The 21,475-nt window shown below is 42.4% G+C and overlaps 1 protein-coding gene and 1 long non-coding RNA gene across 5 annotated transcripts in view; one reads left to right on the top strand and one right to left on the bottom strand.

Annotated features, from left to right (window-relative positions):
• The window catches only part of VWC2 (von Willebrand factor C domain containing 2), a 56,807-nt gene extending 41,595 nt beyond the window's left edge, over positions 1-15,212 (bottom strand). Inside the window, exons 1-4 of one of the 4 annotated variants that reach the window (XM_084507520.1) lie at positions 15,094-15,212; positions 13,326-14,107; positions 5,796-5,925; positions 5,497-5,690 (exon numbers count right to left, since the gene is read on the bottom strand). In XM_084507520.1, the coding sequence (XP_084363646.1) occupies positions 5,626-5,690; positions 5,796-5,925; positions 13,326-14,039 (909 nt within the window). In that variant the 5' untranslated portion in view covers positions 14,040-14,107; positions 15,094-15,212 and the 3' untranslated portion in view covers positions 5,497-5,625. Of the gene's footprint in view, positions 1-5,496; positions 5,691-5,795; positions 5,926-13,325; positions 14,108-14,845; positions 14,941-15,093 lie in introns of those variants that run through there. The other 3 variants (XM_084507521.1, XM_084507518.1, XM_084507519.1) reach the window with 3 other exon arrangements.
• An 8-nt stretch (positions 15,213-15,220) lies between these two features.
• LOC311430696 lies at positions 15,221-20,005 on the top strand. Its single transcript, XR_014688943.1, has 3 exons — positions 15,221-15,274; positions 15,486-15,584; positions 15,727-20,005. It is a non-coding gene; the product is annotated as an uncharacterized lncRNA (long non-coding RNA).
• The last annotated feature ends 1,470 nt before the right edge of the window (positions 20,006-21,475 follow it).

Genomic DNA, 21,475 nt, shown 5'->3' with positions numbered 1-21,475 from the left:
ATAAGTGACTGATAGGGCAGAGTTTAGGTGTGACACAAGAGCTAAGCCTGCAGTATCAGGAGAGAGGAGAAAAACTGGCTGCTGAAGAAAAGCTGCTCAGGCTCTCTGCAGCAGCCTGTAATGAGAAAATATTGCAGAGTGAGTTCTAGAATGCCTACAGGATACACTGCCTTTATATTCTAATAGGATCTTCTGAATCCTCCTACCTAATATAAAAGTACTACTTTAAACACTAGTATAATTTCTGATTGCCCTCACATGCCTGAGCAAAACAACAGCATGCGATGTACTCGGGGACAGTTACTGCCGCCTTTCAACAACAGAACTCCTTGCTGAAAGCATTTTGGCTTCTTAGTGGAAAAAAAAAAAAGTATATACACTGTACATATATGCAATAAATATATGTACAGTATGTAGAGAGATTTGTTCTTGTAATAGATTTAGGCTCAGTATAAATGGGTAGTTTTGCCATGTCTTCAGGCAGCTCCTTCTCATCCTCTGATAGCTGTTTATCATGAGATAAACCAAATAACTTGGAAGTCAGCAAAACACATGAAAGAAATGCCCTTAGAGGAAACAACAGCACCTGCAACTACTTAGCCAGCTCAACATGAAAACAAGTCAACACTATATCTCATATGCATGCACATTCCTGCACATATATGTGAGTTGGAAACAACAAGGACTTCGCGATTTTTGGATACATTTTTGCTTGGCCCACTTTGCAATGGTGCACATTATATGAGATCTGATCCAAGAGGAAAATACAGCCCAAGAATAAAATCCTGTGATTTCTGCACTGAAAGCACATTGCTTGTGTAGCCACCAACTCTTCAGAGTAAATAGAGAAAATGAGAGGCAAGCACAGAGATACAATAGGGTTAAAAGAGTCCCTTAAATTAAGATGATGTAGACTGAACTTCATCTCAACTTCATTAATAGCAGAAAACAACACCAAAAATTACTATTGTTAGTTTACTGACTTCACCTACCAGATTTGGAAGCCACTCTAAATGCCCAAGGCAGCCATAAAGGAGCAAGTCTGATATTTCTTTGTTTTCAATATATAGCTGCCAAAATACCTGCTACAGTTTTTCACCTAACTGCATATTCTCTAGGCAATTTTAATCACATACAGCTGTTCATGCAACTTTAATGGTGTTTTTCCCCCTTAAACATTAAGATTTCCTGCTTAACAGTCCTGTATTATAAATCATTTTATGAAATACAGCCAATTAAAGCAGAAACTTTGTGTGGAAGTTTTTGCTAAGTGACTGATACACACAGAAACATGGAACAAATTCTTAGCAACTGGACAATTCATTTAGGATTCCCATGTTTTACATATAGAAGACCACCAGAACCACCCGATTTGATCCCTTGCTTAATGCAGACTGAAGAACCACCCTCAGACTTTGAAACTTCTGTGTCGTCTCTGCTTTATATAAATTATCTGCCAAGGCATGACTGAAGAAGATAAATAGAGAGAAGAGAGGAGAATCAAAGGTACTGCTTATTTAAATTTCACAGCAGTTAAATTCCTGATGTTTGCAATAGTCCTGTCTCGACCTCTACTGGGACAGCATTATGATACTTTCTCCATTCCCGAGACCAAGCTATACACGCTTGAGGGAATATCATATTTTATTTAAACACACTGCAGAAGGACATTAAATTTTACAGGTCAGATTCTCCATGGAGCTTGACTAAGGCTGGGGCTGCAGGAAAAGCAAACACCCTGCTCACTTGAGAGCTGCAAGGCGAAACTTCCTTGGATCTGCCCTTGGCCTTGTTATGGAGGGACAGGTCCCTCTGCCCACATAGACAATGCTAGACATGCACCTTACTATCAGAAGCAATTTCAGCCACGTAATACATGTATTTCAATTGTAAGTACGACCCCAAACATGACAGGAGGTCCTGATGGAATCCACCTAAGGCACCTGAGATGACTCCACCTGGAGTAACATCTCCCCCACCACATGGTCACTGAAAACAGGCAGGACACCCCCTGCAGATGACACATACCTGACAATAACTATGACCTGTGGTCATATTTTAGACTGACAATCTCTGAGCCTTTGCCAACAGGAGACCTGTCGCTCTGCCTGTTGCAGATGCAGAAACACCACCAACGCCCAAACAGGTAAGTGCTGAGGAGCCACCAGAACCAATTTCACTTTATCTGGGGCAATCTTTCAGCCGTATAGAGAAACAAAAACCTGTTGGAGACCTTGGAACAATCTGGTTGTATTTTTCGGTCTAGCAACCGTTCTTTCCCTCCAGGCTCCGTCTGGGCTCTTGGCTTAACCCAGCCTTCCTACACACACACATACACGCAGCTTCTGTGTCTGCTTCATGGTGGCAGGCTGCAAGCACGGCTGCATCCAGCTGTGCGCGCCGACCGGGGCTCTGACACTGAAAACAGAAGTGGAACGGACAACCAAGGTAATTCAATTTAGGAAAATAATTCACTTTCAGTACTAACCACCCCCCTTGCCACCCAAACAAATCACTGGCAACAAATGTCCAGCCTTTTTCTAATGGAGAGAGAGCACTATGCTTATTATCTTTATTCTTCAGTAACTACGGACTGTAGAAATGTTTGTGCAAGACTCTGAACACACTGGTATCACTGTAAATAGGATGTGCCTCCACAGGAGTAGCTAACTACACTGCCAGCACTGTAAAGCAGGAAGGAGATCGGAATGGGGCACTTGTTATGCCATGCAGCTCTCTAAAGTCAGATTCAAGTTTATGGAGGATTTTTCTAGTTGTTGCTGCTGTTGGTTACCCGAAGCATGAAGCTCAATCCCCACACAAAGAAATCCTCTCTTCCATTCTCTGTCCCCACACTGCTTTTTTGCAGGGCACGTAGATGAAATAACCATAAAACGGTTCACTTGTAGTGACTTGTGACATAAAAAGCATGAAAATTCCCCCTACCCAAAGATTTTCTCAGTGAAGTGCACCTTTTATCCCTTCTGTAAGCTACTTTTCTGAACAAATACTTCTTTAAAGTACTACCTGTCCCTGTTCACAAAGAAGAAAACATCTTCAGCTATGAAAGTATCTAGGCTCCCTCTTGACAGACAGGATTTGATACAGAAGGTTATTAAATCCTACACCTAAGACTGTTCCTCACTTTGCTAGTTTTCCATTCACTTCTAATGCTGAAAATAAGTGAGTACCTATGCACACGCACTGTTGCACCACAGCCTATCCATCCCTCCTTTGAAGGGTTAACAGCACTTTTGTGGAATCAGGTTAGAGAAGTCAACTACACCCCTTCCTTCCCACAAGGGATAACGCACAGTGTCTCACATCTGCCAAGTGACTGAATTCACTCATTTCTAATAATGACCAGCCCCATGAGATTTCCTCTACAATTCTTAATTGGGCATTTGTATGTGGTCCTGCTAGGGATGGAGGCACTTTCCTAGCTCTGACTCTGTTGGTTCACCACCAGCAATCCACAGGCCAGGCAAGTTGGGAGAGCATTGCATGTAATGAAGTGCCAGGAATGGGAGGGAAATCTGAGAACAAAATCTGCATTTTTACTGCACAGCTTTGAGTAAACACACAGAACCCAAACTTCACCTCCTACCTCTTCTTGCTCCATCAAGGGCAGGATGCTGAGTGTGAAAGCAGCCATCTATCTCCCTTGCATGCTTTCCACAGCCTCCCTGTAAAGCAGGCTCTGCCTTTCCCACCACGCAGGTTATGTGGCTGAGCAAACTGTGCATCTCCTATGCTCTTTTGGGTTACTGACACGATGTCGCTGAGGTCATCTCTGCTGCAATCAACCCTGAAGCACAATGCTGGGATTTTTTCCCCTGGCTCACATTCGCAGTGCATTTGTTCCAGTAGGCTTGAAAACGACAGGATGAGGCAGGCTAGGTTTTCCTGCTCAATAGGCTTTTGCTCCAATCTAATTAAAACATTTAGCAATTCACTGAAGTTCCTTGCAAACTGCACAGATCCTTTAAAATAAGCTCTGAAAGCAAACAACCTGGTATTTTTTAAAACAACTCCCTACATGGAAAGGATTTCTCAGGAATTGCTTTACTATACTATACCAAAGCTGCTGAACCAGAAAAGCCAAGCTTCTTTTGAACTATCTTGTTTTTGTTGTTATTGTTAATGGCTTTTCTTTTTTCCTTTTTCTTTTTTTTTTTTTTTTCCTTGTCTAAAAGCTAACAAGGAAAACCACTCTTGGTTCTCTGACATACACAGAAGTGACAGGACAGCTCAGTGGAAACAGTCAGCTCTGGTCACCTTGGTTTAAAACTGGGTCAGTGATACCAGCTTGTGGGTATACTGAAGGAATATGCTATTAATGGGGGAGACTCAGATGCTGAGGACCAGAACACCCTTTTCTTTTAGACAGGGCTCAGGTTATTCAGCTTTTGTGCTTTGAGAGCAGGCAGCGATGTTGTAACTAAGGCATGTTTATGCATGGTTTTTGAAACAGGCCCCCTTTCTGGGAAATGCATCAGGGAATCTATGGGAAGAGCCAAGCCAAGCCCCACACTGTCATACAAGCATTGTTCAAAGGCAAGTGACCGCAGGAGATGGCCACCACCACAGTGCAGGAGCACGTGCACTGACAGGAAAACCAGGGGAGCTCCAAACAGCAGCAACACCCCTGGAGACCTTCATCGAGAAAGACTACACAGACTTAACATGGTGTGCTTGTAGCTACCTCCCTGGCATTGAAAACAGACATCCTGCCTGCCAAGAGTGCCCTCCATCCTCCATGCCTCAAAAAATGTCTCTTCACCTCCGAAAGCAGAGTACCCTTAAGCTGCACCACCAGGAACAAATTCCTTCAGGGTTCTAATGACCAATTAAGGGATGGGAGGCAATTTCTTCCATACCCATACAAACGAAACTCGTCCAATGCAATTAACTGTCCCTTATCATCTACTGTTGAATTTGTGGAAAGCACATGCTGTACACTCTCTCCTCCCCTAGCCTTCCCACCGTTTTAATCCGTTTATTTTAGCTAATGTAACGGAACCTACCTATTCTAGAGAGATAATGTATGTCTGCAAATTATCTGAATATTTTTAATGTCTTTTTTTTTTTTTAAACTTAAAATATAATTTCATTTGAGATTTTGCAGCTTTCATTTCTATTAATAAATTATCATTTCTTCTTTATAAGTGATGAGCTAGTGTGTCATGTAATTTTTTCTTCTAAATAGACCAAGACTTTGATCTAATGCAAGCCCTTGCTGGGAGTAGAGAGACTTTCTGTCTAATTTAGTTACGAAAAATATTCAATTAAACTTGGGAGTTTAATTCATTTAGTTATGAAAATTAAATGAGCTCAATAAGGTGCATTTGATTTGCCTCAGGGAAAAAAAAAAGAGAGAGAGAGAGAAGAATCTCTGAAAGGGGAACAAATAAGAAGGGAGAACAAAAGTAACTTTTATTGCTCAGATTGAAAGGTGGATAACATGAGGAGCCTGCATGTGTTTTAGTGTGGCTATATAAAACATATCCACAATGCGTTTATGCAGATTTTCTATCCAGAAGTCACATGAATATCTGGCATTAACACTCCGATTGTCTCCTGGGTAACAAAAATCCATGTAGGTCATAACTGAGTCCATCCCAGTCACGAGGAGATCTGCCTCCTCACACGGGGAAGACACCTCCCACATGCAATCCTTCTCCATCTCCCTTTGGGGAAGAAGGAAGCAATGGAAATTTTTTTGCAAAAACGGAACAGAGCCAGTTGGATCTCTCTGAGAGAAACCGCCTCCTAGTTTTCCAGCAGTCACTTACCATTTTTGCAGATGGGACAGCACTGATCAGGCTCATATACCGGATCCACGCACTCAGTCTGGGGACAAGCTGACACAGTGCACAGCACTTCTCCATTGGCTTCACAGCGACACTTCTCACACGGAGAAACCTGAAATACAAATCCACTTGTCTTTTAATTCTTTCTCTTGTTCTCTCCCCGATCTCTTTCTCCTTCCCTTTTAAAAACCAAATGCTTTTTATGGCCTGAATAACACAAGAGACAAGGCTGTGCTACAGCAAATTTACAGGACTGCTGCAGAATGAGTCACAGGTTCTGCTCTGAACCTGTGCCCCAAATGAAATAGTCAAAGGGATCTTGGGAACAAGAACTCTTTATATTTTAACATAAATAAATCAAAAATTTCCCCATCCATTTTTTAATAAAATTCCAGCACAATAGGTTCATAATTAAGATGAAATTTGGTTAAATTCCATCAGAAATTCAAAAATATTGTATTAAAAATAAAGGATTTTTTTTTTCTAAATGAAATATGAAATTTAATGTAAATCCTTATTGCATTTTTTTCCAGTTTTGAATGTTTTTGGTAGCAGGAAGTTGCATTTTATTGAAAATGATCATTTTCATAGAGAAGTCAGGAAAACCATCCTGTGAATTCATGTATTTCCTAGAAGTTAACTATTCTTTTTGCAGTATTTGAAACTTTCTGAAAAGAAATTGCAATTCAAAGAAAGGGATGAAGCAGAGAAAAGGGTCATCCCTTTTTTACCTTCTGAAACATTACTGGTTTTTGAACACTTCTACAGAATAGAAGTACCAGGAGATAATTACTTAAATGACCTACTTCAGTGAAATTAATTCCAAACAAATTAGAATCCATATTTAAGAAAAGATATGGACTTTAAAATGTCTGTATTTGCTAGATGTCCCATTCAGTGTTCCTGAGAAGGTGCTGCATGTGGCATCTGTAACATCCTTGTACCACTCAAGGAGCTGGAGGTGAAGGGAAGCAACGGTGCCAAGGAGGAACAAGTGGTACACTGTAAATCTCATCACAGCACTGCAAAAACCACTCTGCTATCCATGCTCAGAGTGCAGGATGACAGTGCGGCTGCACGTTATTACTATGATCCTCTAAATCCATAATCCATAATCTGTGCACATTCTAGGTTTACTTAAGGTCAACAATTTGACGAGGCTGATTTCGCTTGGACTCCTTCCCGTTCCAGATTCCAGCTGATGCCAAACAACCATCCTCTGCATTTCTCCAATGCGAGCAGAGTAGCCTCAAGCCTAAAAAAAAAAATCCTTTGCTGTGAAAAATCATGCAGACCTCTAGCTTGCAGATCATCTGCTATCTTCTCCCTATTTCTGAAGCAGCCTGTCACATTTTTTTCCTCAAGTCCATTCTCCGCTTGCTCGCCACTTTCACATCTTTCTCACTTCCAAAGTTCAAACATGCTGATGCTTGCACAGCATCATCTCCCATCATCTCCAACTAAATGCTCATCCATGCTTTGCCACTTCTCTTCCCACCTGCCAGGGCTGTCATTTGTTTATGCACTCATGCATCTTTTCACACTGGCCCCTCTGCGTAGCATGCCTAAATAGGGTCTGTTGCTGTGTTGTTTTCTGCTTTTATTGCTATTATTTATTTCAGACTTCCTTCACTAGCTAGTTGCTTCCAGATTTCTCTTTGCTTTGCACTCTACCCAGGACAAAAACACATCATGCGTTGGTAAAGTGCTACAAGCAGCCCAGTACTGCAGATTTTTATTGCAGGCTTAGGAACAAGAACTTTGTCTTGTAATTGCTCATGAACTGCCATGTTCACTTGCAGAGCTGGAGTATCAGCAGATGAGATTTCTGACCCAGTGTTCAGTGTCAGCTATCTCAGGCAATCATTTAAATTCCATGTGAAATCTTGAATGTAAGCAAACCTGAGCCCCTCATTATTTGCCAGTCACTGGTAAGACTCCTTCCCTCTGGAGTTACATGTAGAAAAAGATACTAAATTATAAAAACACACTCATTAGTTTGTTTAATTAGGAATCCTTCTTGATCAATGCTACTAGAACTCAATTTCACAGATAAGGCTCAACAAGGCAAATCTATAGCTTTCCATTGGTTTCAGAATTTCATGGCATCACTTGAAAAATGTGCAAATTTGTGACAAATTGCAGTTCAGTGAGACCTGGAACTACAACAGATATTCCCTCTCCCACAACTTCACTTTGTAGCTATGCTGTTCAGTATTGAAAATGATATAAAAAAATAGAACCTCTACTAACAATCAGGAAACAATAACAGCAAAAAGATGCCACTCCTAAAGTACCTCATCTGTAATATTTAATATTGTAATTAAGTAGGTTGTTTACTAAAATTCCAAATTGACATAAGCTTAAAATTTCTACAGCAACAAGCCATTAAACAAAGCATTGAAAATGCTATAAAATGAGAAAAAAATGATCAAAGTTTTGTCTAACAATGGTAATTTGGAACGATGGCCGTCCTTCCTACACAGCAAGTATGGTTGAAGACTACATCTTCCATGAACCGAGTACTCCACCCATGTGATACCGCAGTCATGAATACCCTTCCTGTGTGACAGATGAAGATCTGCCTCAGGGTCATGAAGATAGAATCACAGGATCATCAAATGGTTTAGGTTGGAAGGGACCTTAAAGATCACCCAGTTCCAGCCCCCTGCCATGGGCAGGGACACCTCCCACCAGACCAGGTTGCCCAAAGCCCCATCCAACCTGGCCTTGAACACCTCCAGGGATGGGGCATCCATAGCTTCTCTGGGCAGCCTGTGCCAGTACCTCACTGCCCTCATCATGAAGAATTTCTTCCTTATATCTGATCTAAATCTCCCCTCTTTTAGTTTACAACCATTGCCCCTTGTCCTGTCACTACAGGCCCTGGCAAAGAGGGCCTCCCTCTTTACATAGCACACCTTTAATAAGCACTGTCATCTGTCAGACACTATTTTGTCCAGTTTTTCTCTTACTGGACGAGACAAACACTCTCCTCTGACTTCTCTGTCACAGGCAGTTAAGCTTGCTGTATAAACAGCAGTTTGTGACTCTCTCTCTACTCCTTGGCCCAAAGGTGCCATCCTCCACTCACTTAGGAACATACTGAAAAACAGAGATATGCCTGGTGTGGTTACTTCACACAAGAGCCCATTGGAGAAGCACAGCAAAACCTCCAGCCATGCTGTTATCCTGAACCAGTTACACGCCACAACCAAACGCCAGATTCTGATGCTCATGAATCCCATTTTGTCTGACACTGCTCTCTTTTCCCCCCACTGTTACTATGCCACTTTTCATACCTTACGGAGCTCCTGTGCGGTTTCCTGAAGTCAGCAGGACCACACATCTAAGTGCAGCCCTCCAGGATGAGTAATGGCAGCAGGGTCGAGGAGGTTCTGCATACGTTTGTTTTCACGTAGCTCTTTTCAGGCATGTAAGCAAACTACAGTAGCTGCTAAAATGGTATTAGTGTCAACCTTTATCTGTTCATCCTCGGACTACATGGTGGAGCACTGCTTTTTATATATCATCATGATGTAGTGGGAGCTGGAGGAAAAACACCATTTCTTTCCTCATCTTAATGGCAGCTTAATACTTGGAGACGTAATCATCACTAGAGAGAGACAATAAGACAGCGTATGTATAACAACAGTTAAATAAATCAGAATGAAAAGACACATTTGGTCCTTCGTTTCCTCTCCTCCACTCCTATAACGCAAGAACATTCCCTGCAGCACAGTTTCTAATGACAGCCAATGCAATGAGCATCCCACTCCTTCATTTGGGAAACTACCAGTTTAGCAGAACTCACACGTAGCACGTTTGACATAACCAGGCTGGGCTGCAAGCAATATGACCTAGCAACCTCTGTCTGAAGTGTGGTCTACAGATGAAGTTATTAACATAAACTACACAACACAAGTAGCTCTGCCTATGCAAAAACCATGCAAAGACAACAAGAAGCACAGAAGTCTTAAGTATTCACCAGACAGCTGTAAAAACCTGTAGAAAATAGAGTACAGATGGAAAAAAAAAAAACAAAAAAAAAACACACAACAACAACAACAACAAAAAAACACCCTTCTTTATTATTGTTTAAAGGGAGGTTTATAAACAGATGTATAACTTGTACTATGAAGTTAAAGATGTAGGGAAAACACAAGCACACGAATGACACAAATGTATAAACAGGTAAATTTCCCACTACTGGGACATGAAGAAAACTTTAGCTTAGTAAGGGCAGTGGGTTTATTCAGCAACTTAGTATAAATTGTCATAATTAAGAAGTGATAAGTAATTTACACTCATTGAAGTAACCTGAGCTTTGTCTACCCTCTTTCCACATGCCAAACAAAAAAAAGCTGAAAAAAGAATCTATAAATTATTTGTAATGTACATTTTCTCCTTGAACCTTGAAAACATCTAAGCTTAAAAAAAAATCATAATCTCAAACTGATTTACTATTCTGCTGGAATATGTATCAATATTTTCTTACCACTTATACAATTTAGGAGAACATCAACAGGATTAGGCTGACAAGAATAAACATACCAGCCTTGTTTTTACTTCTGTATCCCTTCACAGACATTTCCAAATCCATTTGAGTTTGTTGACTTTCAGATTTCCAAGTTATTCACAAAAAACAAACAAACAACAACAACAACAACAAAAACAACAGTTTTTGGTAGCACAGAAATTCTAAACAAAACACAAAGCAACAACTTTCAAAAATGTATGTTTTTCCCAAATGATAATACACTCCTGAAGATAATCTATGGTCCTTTTAAGACTATTACTTTGTAAGTCAGACTATATCTTCAAATGTTACTGTAAGACTGAAAAACACCTAGTGGGGTACATGCTCAGCAATCCCTAGCTTCTGTGCAGATTTTTTTCCTAATTGCATTTTACCAGCTAAGGCTTTTGCACCAATTTCACCTGTATGGATCCTGCAATGCTTTTGCCATACTGCATCACTACACTCACCGGAGAGCAGAGTGGTGCTGATGAAAACAACTTTATGAGACCTCAGCCTTCTGCTACACCTGTGTTTTGGTTTTGTATTGACATCCGTACCCTTTTTAAAAAGCTGAAAAACATGTGCGCACACACATACAAAGCCTGCGGGAAGAGCTGCCAATCAATGAAGAAATGCATCGAACCTCCCATTCTCTGGCAAACTCAGCTTATGAGTTAGCACCGGCTCCTGTCGAGGAAATGTTTTGCTACGTAAAGCCATATATGAATTTTACATAAGCAAACTCCCAAACTTGCCTGTATGGCAAGTACATGATTGTTTGTGCAAGTAACTGCACTTGCAAGTTAGGAGGTCACCTTTTTCTTGCTTCAGTGGTGTCTGTCACTCTTGGCCACAAACAGAAGATAAACGTGCAGAGAGAGAAAAATCAGACTGCTGCCCATTTAAAACTCTTTCCCTGACCTTAATCAAGAGGTAGCATATTAGCAAGCTCTGTAAGACAGTCAACTTCAAACGTGTAAAATGGCCTTTGAAACTGAGTGCTATTATTTGCATTTGCAATTGCTTCCACTCAGCAGCAATCTGACTGCATAGGTACTTTCCTTAGCCAGATGTCTCGGCTGATTGCAGTGGCAGAGGTAAACGTCTGCACTTACACTTTTGTGCTCATATTGTTGGAACCAATGTCAGAGCCCAATGACCCCACATGCCGAAACAAGCAGGCTGAAAATCCACTGCCAAGCCGTACTGATAACTTTCCTTGAATTTCTGGAGAAGGCACTCACTCTCCCTCCTTCCCAAAGCTGACTAACAGAAAGAAGTAAGGAAAATGATATTCCATTACAGGAGGGCATCAATGTAGCTGCTAAAGGCTGAATGGGATTAAAAAGGAAGCTGAAAGCCAAAGCCTGTGCAGAACAACATTTCTGTAAGTGTCACTGTTGGGCATTCTCTTTTTACAGAGGCTGCCAGCCACGTTCAAGTATAACAGGAAGCCCTAAGGTTTTATCCTCTCAGCACACACTTAACAAGGTATTTCAGATTACAGCCATTAATATGACAGTGCTGTATACAGATAAAGAAGTGCAACTTGTCAGAGAAGCGTGAGCAAACAGTGAGGAAAAGCCTTTAAAACTTTGATATGGAGACCTACAGAGAGCACGTGCAGAAGCATGACTGCTTTGGCCACCCTCTAGAATTAGCTGTGCTGGAAAGGAAAGGATCCCAAAACCCACCTCTGAAAGCATCACATCACACCAACCAGCCCCTGTTAAAACTAACATCTTCCTCTTATACTGGAAAACTGCTGCCCCAGAGCTGAACACAGTCCTTGAGGGCAACACAGCAAAAGGAAGGACACTATGTTCCCTGCCATGCTTTGAAAATCACTTTTGAAAACCACGGCTCTGCATTTGCCTACCAGAAGAGGCCACGGGAAAATGCTGGGATTTACTCTGAGTGGAGTCTTTCTGCTCCTTTATTTATTTATTTCTCAGTAAGTTGAAGCATGTGGAAAGACATTACAAATTGAACTAAGTTTTTAAGAACACATAGGTACCACAGAGAATAGAAGTGGTAACTTATTTACAGCCTTCACAAACTCATTTTCTTTTTCTCCACCTTGCAAGGGGCTCAAGCTGCCAGAGTTCTGAACTGGATTTCACACTCCCCTCAACCTATTCAATTCTAAAATCTCAGGTGTGTTCACACTGGGGTTTTAAATCAGACCCGTATCTAATAGTAATTCCCAAGCAATTCTTAGAGCCTGCCTGCAGATCTCAGCCACTATAAAATACAAAAGGGAAAAAGTCAAGATAAGCAACCAGGAAATTGGCCCCAACTCCTGAACTTTTCAGTACAACGTAATAAACAAGTTGCATTTTCAACAATAATGACCTTGCACAGTGCTGCTTAAAAGTCCCTGCTCTGAAAGGTTTTCTCTAAACAAAGCTTTTCAAGTCCTTTGTTTAAGCATCACTGTAATCCAGATTGTAAACCACGCTCTTATTAAAAAGAAGGCCCATAACCATTCTCAGAAACCAAGTATTACACAACCTTGGCAGCCCAGTTCAAGCAGCAAATAACAAGGAGAAAAGTAATGACTGTTAGGAAAAAGGTATCACCGCTGTCTGATGACTAGGAATGGGAGTCAACTCCCCAATCCCTGCTTGATCCTTGCAAGGTAGAAGTTTCACTGTTAACAGCAGAGTAAGGGAACAAATGCAATGCTGGAAATTCTCATAAAATCTACTTCACCACCAAGCAGCATCCTTTCCAGTAGTATTTTTTACTGTAAATACCACAGGAATTAGTAAAGATCAGCCCCCTCATTTAAAAATGTTACAGTATCACAGAACAAGAAAGGTCATGTTTGAGGGGAATATTTTACAGCACTGCAGAAGTTGCATTAACACAGAAAAGAAAAGGGGAGGGAGAGGCACAAAACACCCTCTGAGAAAGCATTTCAAGACCACCACGTCACTTCAAATGACAGAAGGGCCCACAAAATGACTTTCTGCTTTGGCCCTTACCATGAATTCCTCCAGCGTCTGGTAGGTTTTCCCCCGAAACTCACAGTAGTTCTTCCTCTCCTTGCACTGCGGGCAGCACTGAGTGGTGTCCACATGAACGCACCGAGGGTGGAGCCTGGGGCACTCGGGCTGTATGCACAGCGGTCCCTCTTCAGTGCAAAGGCAGGGGCAGGCGGAGGGACCCGGCGCAAACTTCTCCCCAATGGCGTAGACGAAGCCACTCTCGTCCACGCAGCCCTTCCCACGGTAGTCCGGGTAGGCATACTCCTCCAGAGGCTCAGGAGTAGCGCTTGCCACAGCAGCTGGGAGAGATGAGTCTTCAACCACCCGAGGGTCCTCGGCAGCCACATCCCTTTGCTCTTGGACTTGAATGCTCCCGGATTTACCTCCTGTGCCCTGGCTATTCCAAGCCTGCTTTTGCTTAGTCCACGACTCCTTGTTCGAGTAGGTCCTGCTTCCTTTGCTCTTCCAGTCCCTGGTGCCCTCCTCCCTCCCGCTCCTGCCGATCTCATTCATCTTCCCCGGGCCTGTCTGGCTGTCCCTTGTCGATGTGTGATCCCTCTTTTCCTGGCTCGCTTTTATCTCCTGTTTGTCTTGAGCCTTGGCCAGTTTCTGCACGGGTATGGTGGAGCTACAGAGGGCAACCATGAGGCAGCAGGTTACGAGGAGCGAGCTAGAGAGAGCTCCAATTGCCATTGCAGTAGAGCTGGGCATCACCTACTGCATCCCACAGGGGACACTGCATTCACATCGGAGGGAAGCGCTCCGCAGATCCACAGTCCCTAGGAAGAGAGGGATTAGGAACACTTCAGCTCGCGCCTCTCCCCCCCCTCGCGCATCCAACATCTCAAACAACACGCAGCCTGCCTCGGCACCTCACGCCAGAGGCAAACAACAGCCTGGTGCTGCATCCTTCCTCCAGCCCGGCTCTGCGATGTCTCATAAATAGCAGGGCTCTAGGCACGGACTGTCTTCGGCTGGGTAAAAGCAGGACGCGCAGCTCGGGGCAGCCTGCCGAGGCTCGGGGCGCCGTGGGGTTACGGCCACACGCCGAATGAAGCGGAGCTCCCCAAAACGCAGCGCGGTCCGGAGCCGACATCAGCCGGTTGAGCCCTGCTTGCTTACTGCACGCCCGATGGTTTTCACGAACCATTCAGAGTGAAGTTTTTTGTTTGTTTGTTTGTTTGTTTTTTTTTTTTTTTTTTTTTTTGTTTTTGTTTTGTTTTTTTTCGGCTTCATACCCACCGGGGGGGGGACGTTTGTTTGAGGGACAACTAAGAGCGAGCCCGCTAAAGCGCGCAGAACCGAGCCGCCCCTCTCCTCAACTCCCCGCACAAGCACACATCTCCTCCTCTTCCTCCTCCTCCTCCTCCTCCTCCTCCTCCTCCCCCTGCTTCCGAGGCCAGGCAGAGCCCCTCGGAGCTCTTGCAGAGGGGCACGTTTCACCCGCACCCCCCGCACTTTAGCAGCGCTCCCGGCTCCCGCACCGCCAACCGGCAAAGCAAAGCACACCAAAATACCTGCTCCGGCCACGGGAAGCCAAGGCGCTGCCAGCTGCCGGCGCAGCCCCGCGGCCGAGGTAGGGCTCCCCGGAGCCATTTAAGAGCCCCCCCCTCCTTCCTCCATCCCTCCCCGCCCGCCTCCGGAGCCCCGCGGGCCCTGCCCCAAACTTTCCGGCGGGCCGGGCAGCGCCGCCCCGGCCCCCTCGGGGGGCTCTGCTGGGCGCCGGGCAGCCCCCAGCCCGCCCGCAGCATCCCTCCCTCCCTACCTGCGGGCTCGGCTCCGGGGCCCCCGGCCGGCTGCCATGGCGGGGCTGCGGGCTGCCTGCCCTCCTTCCTCCCCTCCTTCCTTGCCTCTCTCCCTGCCTCCCTCCCTCAGCCGGAGCCGAGGCCCCGCCGCCCCTGGGGGCGGGCTCGCCGCGGCCCCGGTTCCATCAGATGGCGGACGAGGTTTTTTTTGGGGGGCCGGGGGGCTCCTGGCCTCGCAGCAACGGGAGGAAGAGGGATGGAAGGGGGTCGGGGAGCTTTGTGAGGCTCCCTGCCTCGCCAGCCCTCCCTGGCCGTGCAGGGGCGGGGGGAGATGGGCGAGTTGGGAAGTGGGGTTGTGCTTCCAAGCGGCTGACAGGTGCTTCGGCACGGCAACGTTTTCTCCCTTTTGCAGGGGAAATGGGCAGAAGCGGCTATTTTAGCAATAATGGCTGAAGCACCTTCTGTCCGGCTGCTGGGACAGAAACGCCAAAGAAAAGCTGGAAAGGGATCTGTAAGCATAATGCTTTCCTTCTGGAGCTGGGCAAAGGCTTGGGACCCAAAAGATTATTTTCTTATTTGCTCGCTTATTTATTCCCTGTTAACCTGCATTAGATGATATATCAGCGCAATAATCTATGGGTTTTGCTTTATAGATGTTCCAGAGCAGTCCCAGGTGCGGTGACCCCGCTGCTGCAGTGGATCCCTGTCAGCCTGCGGCACCCTGCTCTTGCTTGTGGCTGGGGCTGGATTCCCCTGAGTACTTGGCACTAGAAGACTTTTCTAGGCTAGGCAATATTTTCAGAAATGTTTTCATTAAAACTGTAGCACTGCAGTATCCGCACTCAGGAGAGCAATGAAAATTTGCTGGATATTAATGTTTCACTGGTAAGTACCTTCATGAGTGACTGTTACTTGTGAAAACCCAGGCACTTAAGCTGCTCCATGGGAGGATGCAGGTGCTAAACTCTTTGTCTGCTGGGTTCTCTGAACATCTATGAGTCTGGCCTAGCTTACAAAATTATTTCCGTTAACACCATCTCGTATCTCTCAGTCAAATATTCACCAGACAAGTAATGGTTTAATCTTCTAAAACTTCAGGATACAAGACTAAAGTTTGGAAGGATGCAAGGAAGCCAAATAGTTAACACTAGTAGAATGAAATTCCAGATTGCTATACAGTTTCTAGGCTACATGTCATAGAGCTAAGCTAGACCTTTCTCATTTCCTACTAATAATCGTTAGGAAGTATTTGTCTTCTAATTATCCTATTACCTCTGAATAATGAATTGAATCTTTGCTTTTCCTAAAACAGTAATTTTATACCTTACATAGCTTAAACCATGACATGGCCTGAGCAAACATCACTTATTCTGCAAGAACAACTTGAACTTTGCACTTACAAGTGCATAAACTATGCTTTCAGGCAGCAGTTAGTGGTGGCTAGAGCAAGACAGAACGAAATAGAAGACCTGGGAAGGTAAGGCTGCCTCTGATGAAGAGGAGGGAAAAGCCAATTTATGGTTCTGACATTTTCACATGTTCACATGTGAAGCTCTGGTACAAAGGCTGAAAGGATCTTGAGCATTTGGGACTCTCTATAGGTGACCTCTGCCTCTCCCTGGCCTAACTACTCAACACATTGATCAGCCAGGGCTGAAGGTTCAAGATACTGCTGTGTAAAAGGAAAGGCAAAGCCTTAGAGCTTTCAGTGGAACAAACTGCAGCTCATCTTTGCCTCCTTGGCCAAGTAGGAGGAGCATATCCTCTTCATCTTAAAGATTTCTTACTGGACTTCAGCCTCTGTGCATTCTGCTTCATAGATACATCAAGTGATGGATGGTACCTAGTGCTAGGACCCTTGCAGAACTGAGACCTGACCACTTTGTAGTGTTGTAGTATAAAATTTAGGAATACTGTAGTCAAAATCTTCCATATCTGCTAGTGGACCAAATGTTTAGTGTTTCCGTTAATGTGAATTATGAACTAGAAAAGAGAAACGTGAGACTCTTATTTCAAGGCCACTTTTAACAACTTTTTGTGGTATAAGAAATGCAGGTCCAGGTTTCCCCTTTCTGCTCTCCCACTAGACAACAGTAGCATCTGCAACTGCAGTAGCAACTGCATCTCTGGATGAGAATCAAACTTTGCATCTCTGTTCAAGACACTTTCCCTTCTGTTCGTCTGCCTGAGATTCTTGCATTAGCTAAAACAGTCATGATACAGTCATCACACTTCTTTTAAAACAGCCTGCACTAGTTTATCTTGATTCCACTAGGAAGCAGTTAAAGCTAAAACAAAAAGGCTTCAGTAGGTGAAATAGAAATGATGGTGTCAGGGAATGATTTAAGTTAAACTGGTGTGATGACCATTTTCATTAGCCCGGGATTGAGAGTGCAAAAGCTGGCTGTTAGACAGGAAACTTAATTAAACATCTGCTCTCTGAGGTTAGGGGTACTGAAATTTTGAAAACTATTTTTTATGAGTAGCTTTGATGTGAAGAAAGAGACTCCAAACATAGGCTATACCTTTTACCAGGTTAAAAATCGGTTGTCTGCCTATTAATAGCCACATGAAAACCAAACCTCAGCTCTTCAGGCACTTCATCTGGACATGTAAAAGCACTGAAAACAACCATGTTTAGCCTAACACATGAGTAGAGTGAGGCCTGGAGTATGTGCATGCTCACCCCAATGCAGGCATGCAGCCTCCTGCAGCTTCCATGCACCAGGGGGCCATGTAGCGCATGCTTTCCTTCACCTGCTCTCATGCAGGCAGCGTGCCCCATCTTTCCAACTGTAATAAAAGAAGCTTTCCTTGGTATCCCCCTGTGTTCAGTGAGAACACATAGAGGCAAAAAAGGAGGAACCTCTGGGAACCTGTGGAGTGAGAGGTGTTCAGAAAATCCCATGCAATAGCGAGGTGGGCTTTGGTGATGTGGTGTCACTGTGAGTACAAGGCATGCTCAGGGTGAATCGTGCAGCAGGATGTGTACGCCACTGAGAATCTCTGAATGTCCAGAATTTTATAGGGGAGAAAATATCCTCAGAGTGACTCCTCCGGCTATGTGCACTGTCAGATTTGCTACTTGGGGAAACGGATGATCATTCCTTTTTACTTTGCTTCATTTCATTATTCCTCCTGAAAGGAAGAGAGTTGTTATATGAAAGGTATTTTTTATTGTGGTGCTAAAGTGGCAGTTGTTCAGGCAGGTTCACATCACAGCTTTAGAAAGGTAGCAATTTGTGGAATAGTATTAGCCCAGCTGTATAAAATAAGGCCTTCAAATAGCAGTCAGTCTGAAAACAGAAAGAGACAAAGCCAAGGTACACATTACTCTAACAATTCATGTATATTTGAGAGGCTGAATTATAAATAAGCAGTTTATACAACTCTTCAAGAAAAAAAAGCAAGCTTCCGTAACTATTTTAAAACTAGGTTAGCTTTCATCTTTTCATTTTTATTTCTTTTATTTTCTTTATGCCATGCCACCTCTCAAAGGCTACTGTGCACACACTGCTCTAATTCTTTCTTTTTTCACTACTCTGATGCCTCTTTAGTTGACTGATAAGTAGTTATTGAAGAATTGTCACACTAGCTGTAGTTGCAATTGTCTGTTGTCATTAATTGTTTTTAACTTATTCATCATATAGTGATGTGTTACAACATTATTTTTTCTGTTTAACATGCAAGAATACAAAACTTAAAAATCCCTTTGTCATTTAGACTGTGGGCTGTTCAGTACAAGGACTCTCCGCACCCTTCTGCATTTTTACATGCTTGGAGATACGTATTGTTTATTATTATTTTTGCTTGCAATACAAAAATCATCTCCATAGACCACAGGAAATTTTAAGCTTTAGAAGTCATCTGTTTATGAAACATCCTTTAAAAATATCTTTGCTGCTTCTGACTTAAGTTCTGAAAAGCCTGCCTTTAGCTTATGATTTGTCTCTAGTAATAACTTTAGCAAAACCTAGGTAAAATAGAAATAAAACACATTCTTAATAATAATAAAAAGGCTTATTCCAAACTGTGGGAATGAAGATTGGTTTTGTTTAAAATAACTCATGGCTCAAGTAAAATCATGGAGAAAAGCTCTCTTTGACGAGATCAATTTCTCTGTCCCTTTAAGCTCAGAGGAGGCTAATGCATATATTCCAACTCAGCAACAATTCCCTTTATGCCTATTAATGCATCATTAAAGAGAGAGGGAAATACATGCTACTTTTTTTTTATACAACATGTACAAGTTCTGCTGGTTTAAATCACTTTTCTTCTATATGCCTGTTGCAAAACTGATGGAGGTTTTGCAAACGTAAACTTCAGAGAAGTGTTATTACCATTTTAGCCACAGTAGTTAAATAATATTAAAAATCGTGTAGTGAAACCTTTGGAGAGGGAGAAGGAGAAGCTCAAACCATGACCTGTGCACATGGGCTCATTCTGAGGAAAAATAATTGTGTATTCAAAGCACAGTATTTTGTGCTTGTAATTACAGGACACAAGAGTGATTATAAATGGATTTTCATGCATGTATTTTCACCCCAATTTTAGTTGCCCAGGGGAAATTTAATTTTAATAATAGCTCACAAGCTTATTTGATGTTACTGCATTTTTGCTTGAAAAGAGGTGACAAAGCATGTTTGTTTGTACGTATGCATGGGCATGTACATAATAGCATGGAACATTTAAATAGACTATTTTCTATGAACATAGTATTAACAGTATACCTCATTCTTTCCCTTTGCAAACCAAAGGATGCACTTTGGTTTTTGTTTTTGCATTATTGTTGTGTTACAAAACTGAATGAAGTATTTCTTAAACTTGTGCTTAGCTCTATTCAGATGGAATCTGAAATTCAGTTGAAAGTACAGATCAGTGTTAACTTTTGCCTTTATTGTTTATAATTACCTTGTTTTATTTGTTACTCAAGTTGCTCTGGATACATTTGTGTTTACAATAAATTTCAATAAAAGAATCATCAGCTTTCATGGGTTTTATGAAAAAACAAAAATAAACACTGTTTCATATTGTTTGACATTTTAAATTAGTGTATCTCATGCTTTCACAGTTTTTTTTATATTGCTGGAGGAAAAAGAAGGAACCGCCTGCTCCCCCAGACAAAAACACAACTTTCCTCTCTCTTCAGTTCTCACAGGATTTCTCAACTGTTTACGGTATTAAACATTGAACTAGATTTAATAAGTGAAACTGAAAAAAAAAATCTTCTCAACCCTATAGGAAGATAAGGAAAAATAAAGGCTCTTATTGTCAAGTATTATTAGTATTATAGCTCAAACCAATATTTAATTCCATTCTTTAACTTTCTTTAAAACTTCCATAATAGGAATTGTATGGCTTTGTATTTGTTTTTCTTTAAATTATTTGTAAAACAACATAGGTTATTTTCAGAATGATGCATCTGAAATAAAAAATGTTTTAGAAAGACGTTTTTCTTACTTAAATACTCATGATGACATTATTAATATATAGTAAGATCATCTTTTGGATAGTTGGTAGTTATAAGTCATCTCCCACAAAGACAAGCCCTTAAAATAATAACAAAAAAATCCATTTTCTACAGTTTTTCCATCATCAAACATGTAAAATGCTTTGTATCACAACTGAACCTTTTTTTTTTTTTTTTTCTTTTTTTAGTTTTTGCATTTGTATTGGAGAAGCAAATGAAATATATGTTGACATGAAGATTGCAAATTCAAATCTGAAAGTTTAGGGATTCACAGTAATGTGTGTGAAAGCCTGCATTTCTCTCTACGGTTTACGGAATTAGAATTACCACCAGCCAGCTGATCCTATAATGTAATGATTTGCAGACTAAGACATCATGCGTCTTAGGGGATAATCTCCAAAACTCACTGAGCATGCCCCTCTCAATATAAAAGCTTCGGTGGAATGCTTTCCAGAATGCATCTTCAAACTTTTCCTACTTTTTTTCCCTTCCTTTGTTTCATCATTACTATGTAGTTTGTGAAGAACGAATCTTTTACAATGACATATACTATATAATGCAGGTGCATGGTGTCCTGTTGCTCTCCTTTCTTTTGAACTTATTGGACAGGCTCAGTCAAGCTTGGCAAAGGAACTGAATCCTTAAAGCTTCACAAAAATGGCTTGGTAGAGAAGTCTTTTACTGGTTGTTACTGAAGGTGCCCCTTACTGCACACCAGCGACTCTGTACGACACAGCACCTGCATTAATGCCCAGTTTATGCTTGACACAATCAGAACTTAAACCTATTGGATTTAAAGACATCAATCTATAAGAAAATTTTGCTAGTTCTAGTGTTCAACCCCCTTTGCTTTCCCAACATCACCCTTCCCTACATTATTATAGAATTCTCTCCACCTCTTAGCAAGTACTTCTGTTACAGTACCAGGTAAG

This window comes from Aythya ferina (genome assembly GCF_964211825.1).
Source record: "Aythya ferina genome assembly, chromosome: 2".
Taxonomy (NCBI): domain Eukaryota; kingdom Metazoa; phylum Chordata; class Aves; order Anseriformes; family Anatidae; genus Aythya; species Aythya ferina.
Note: the sequence above shows the minus strand (reverse complement) of the source record. Positions and strands in the feature narration are given on the sequence as shown.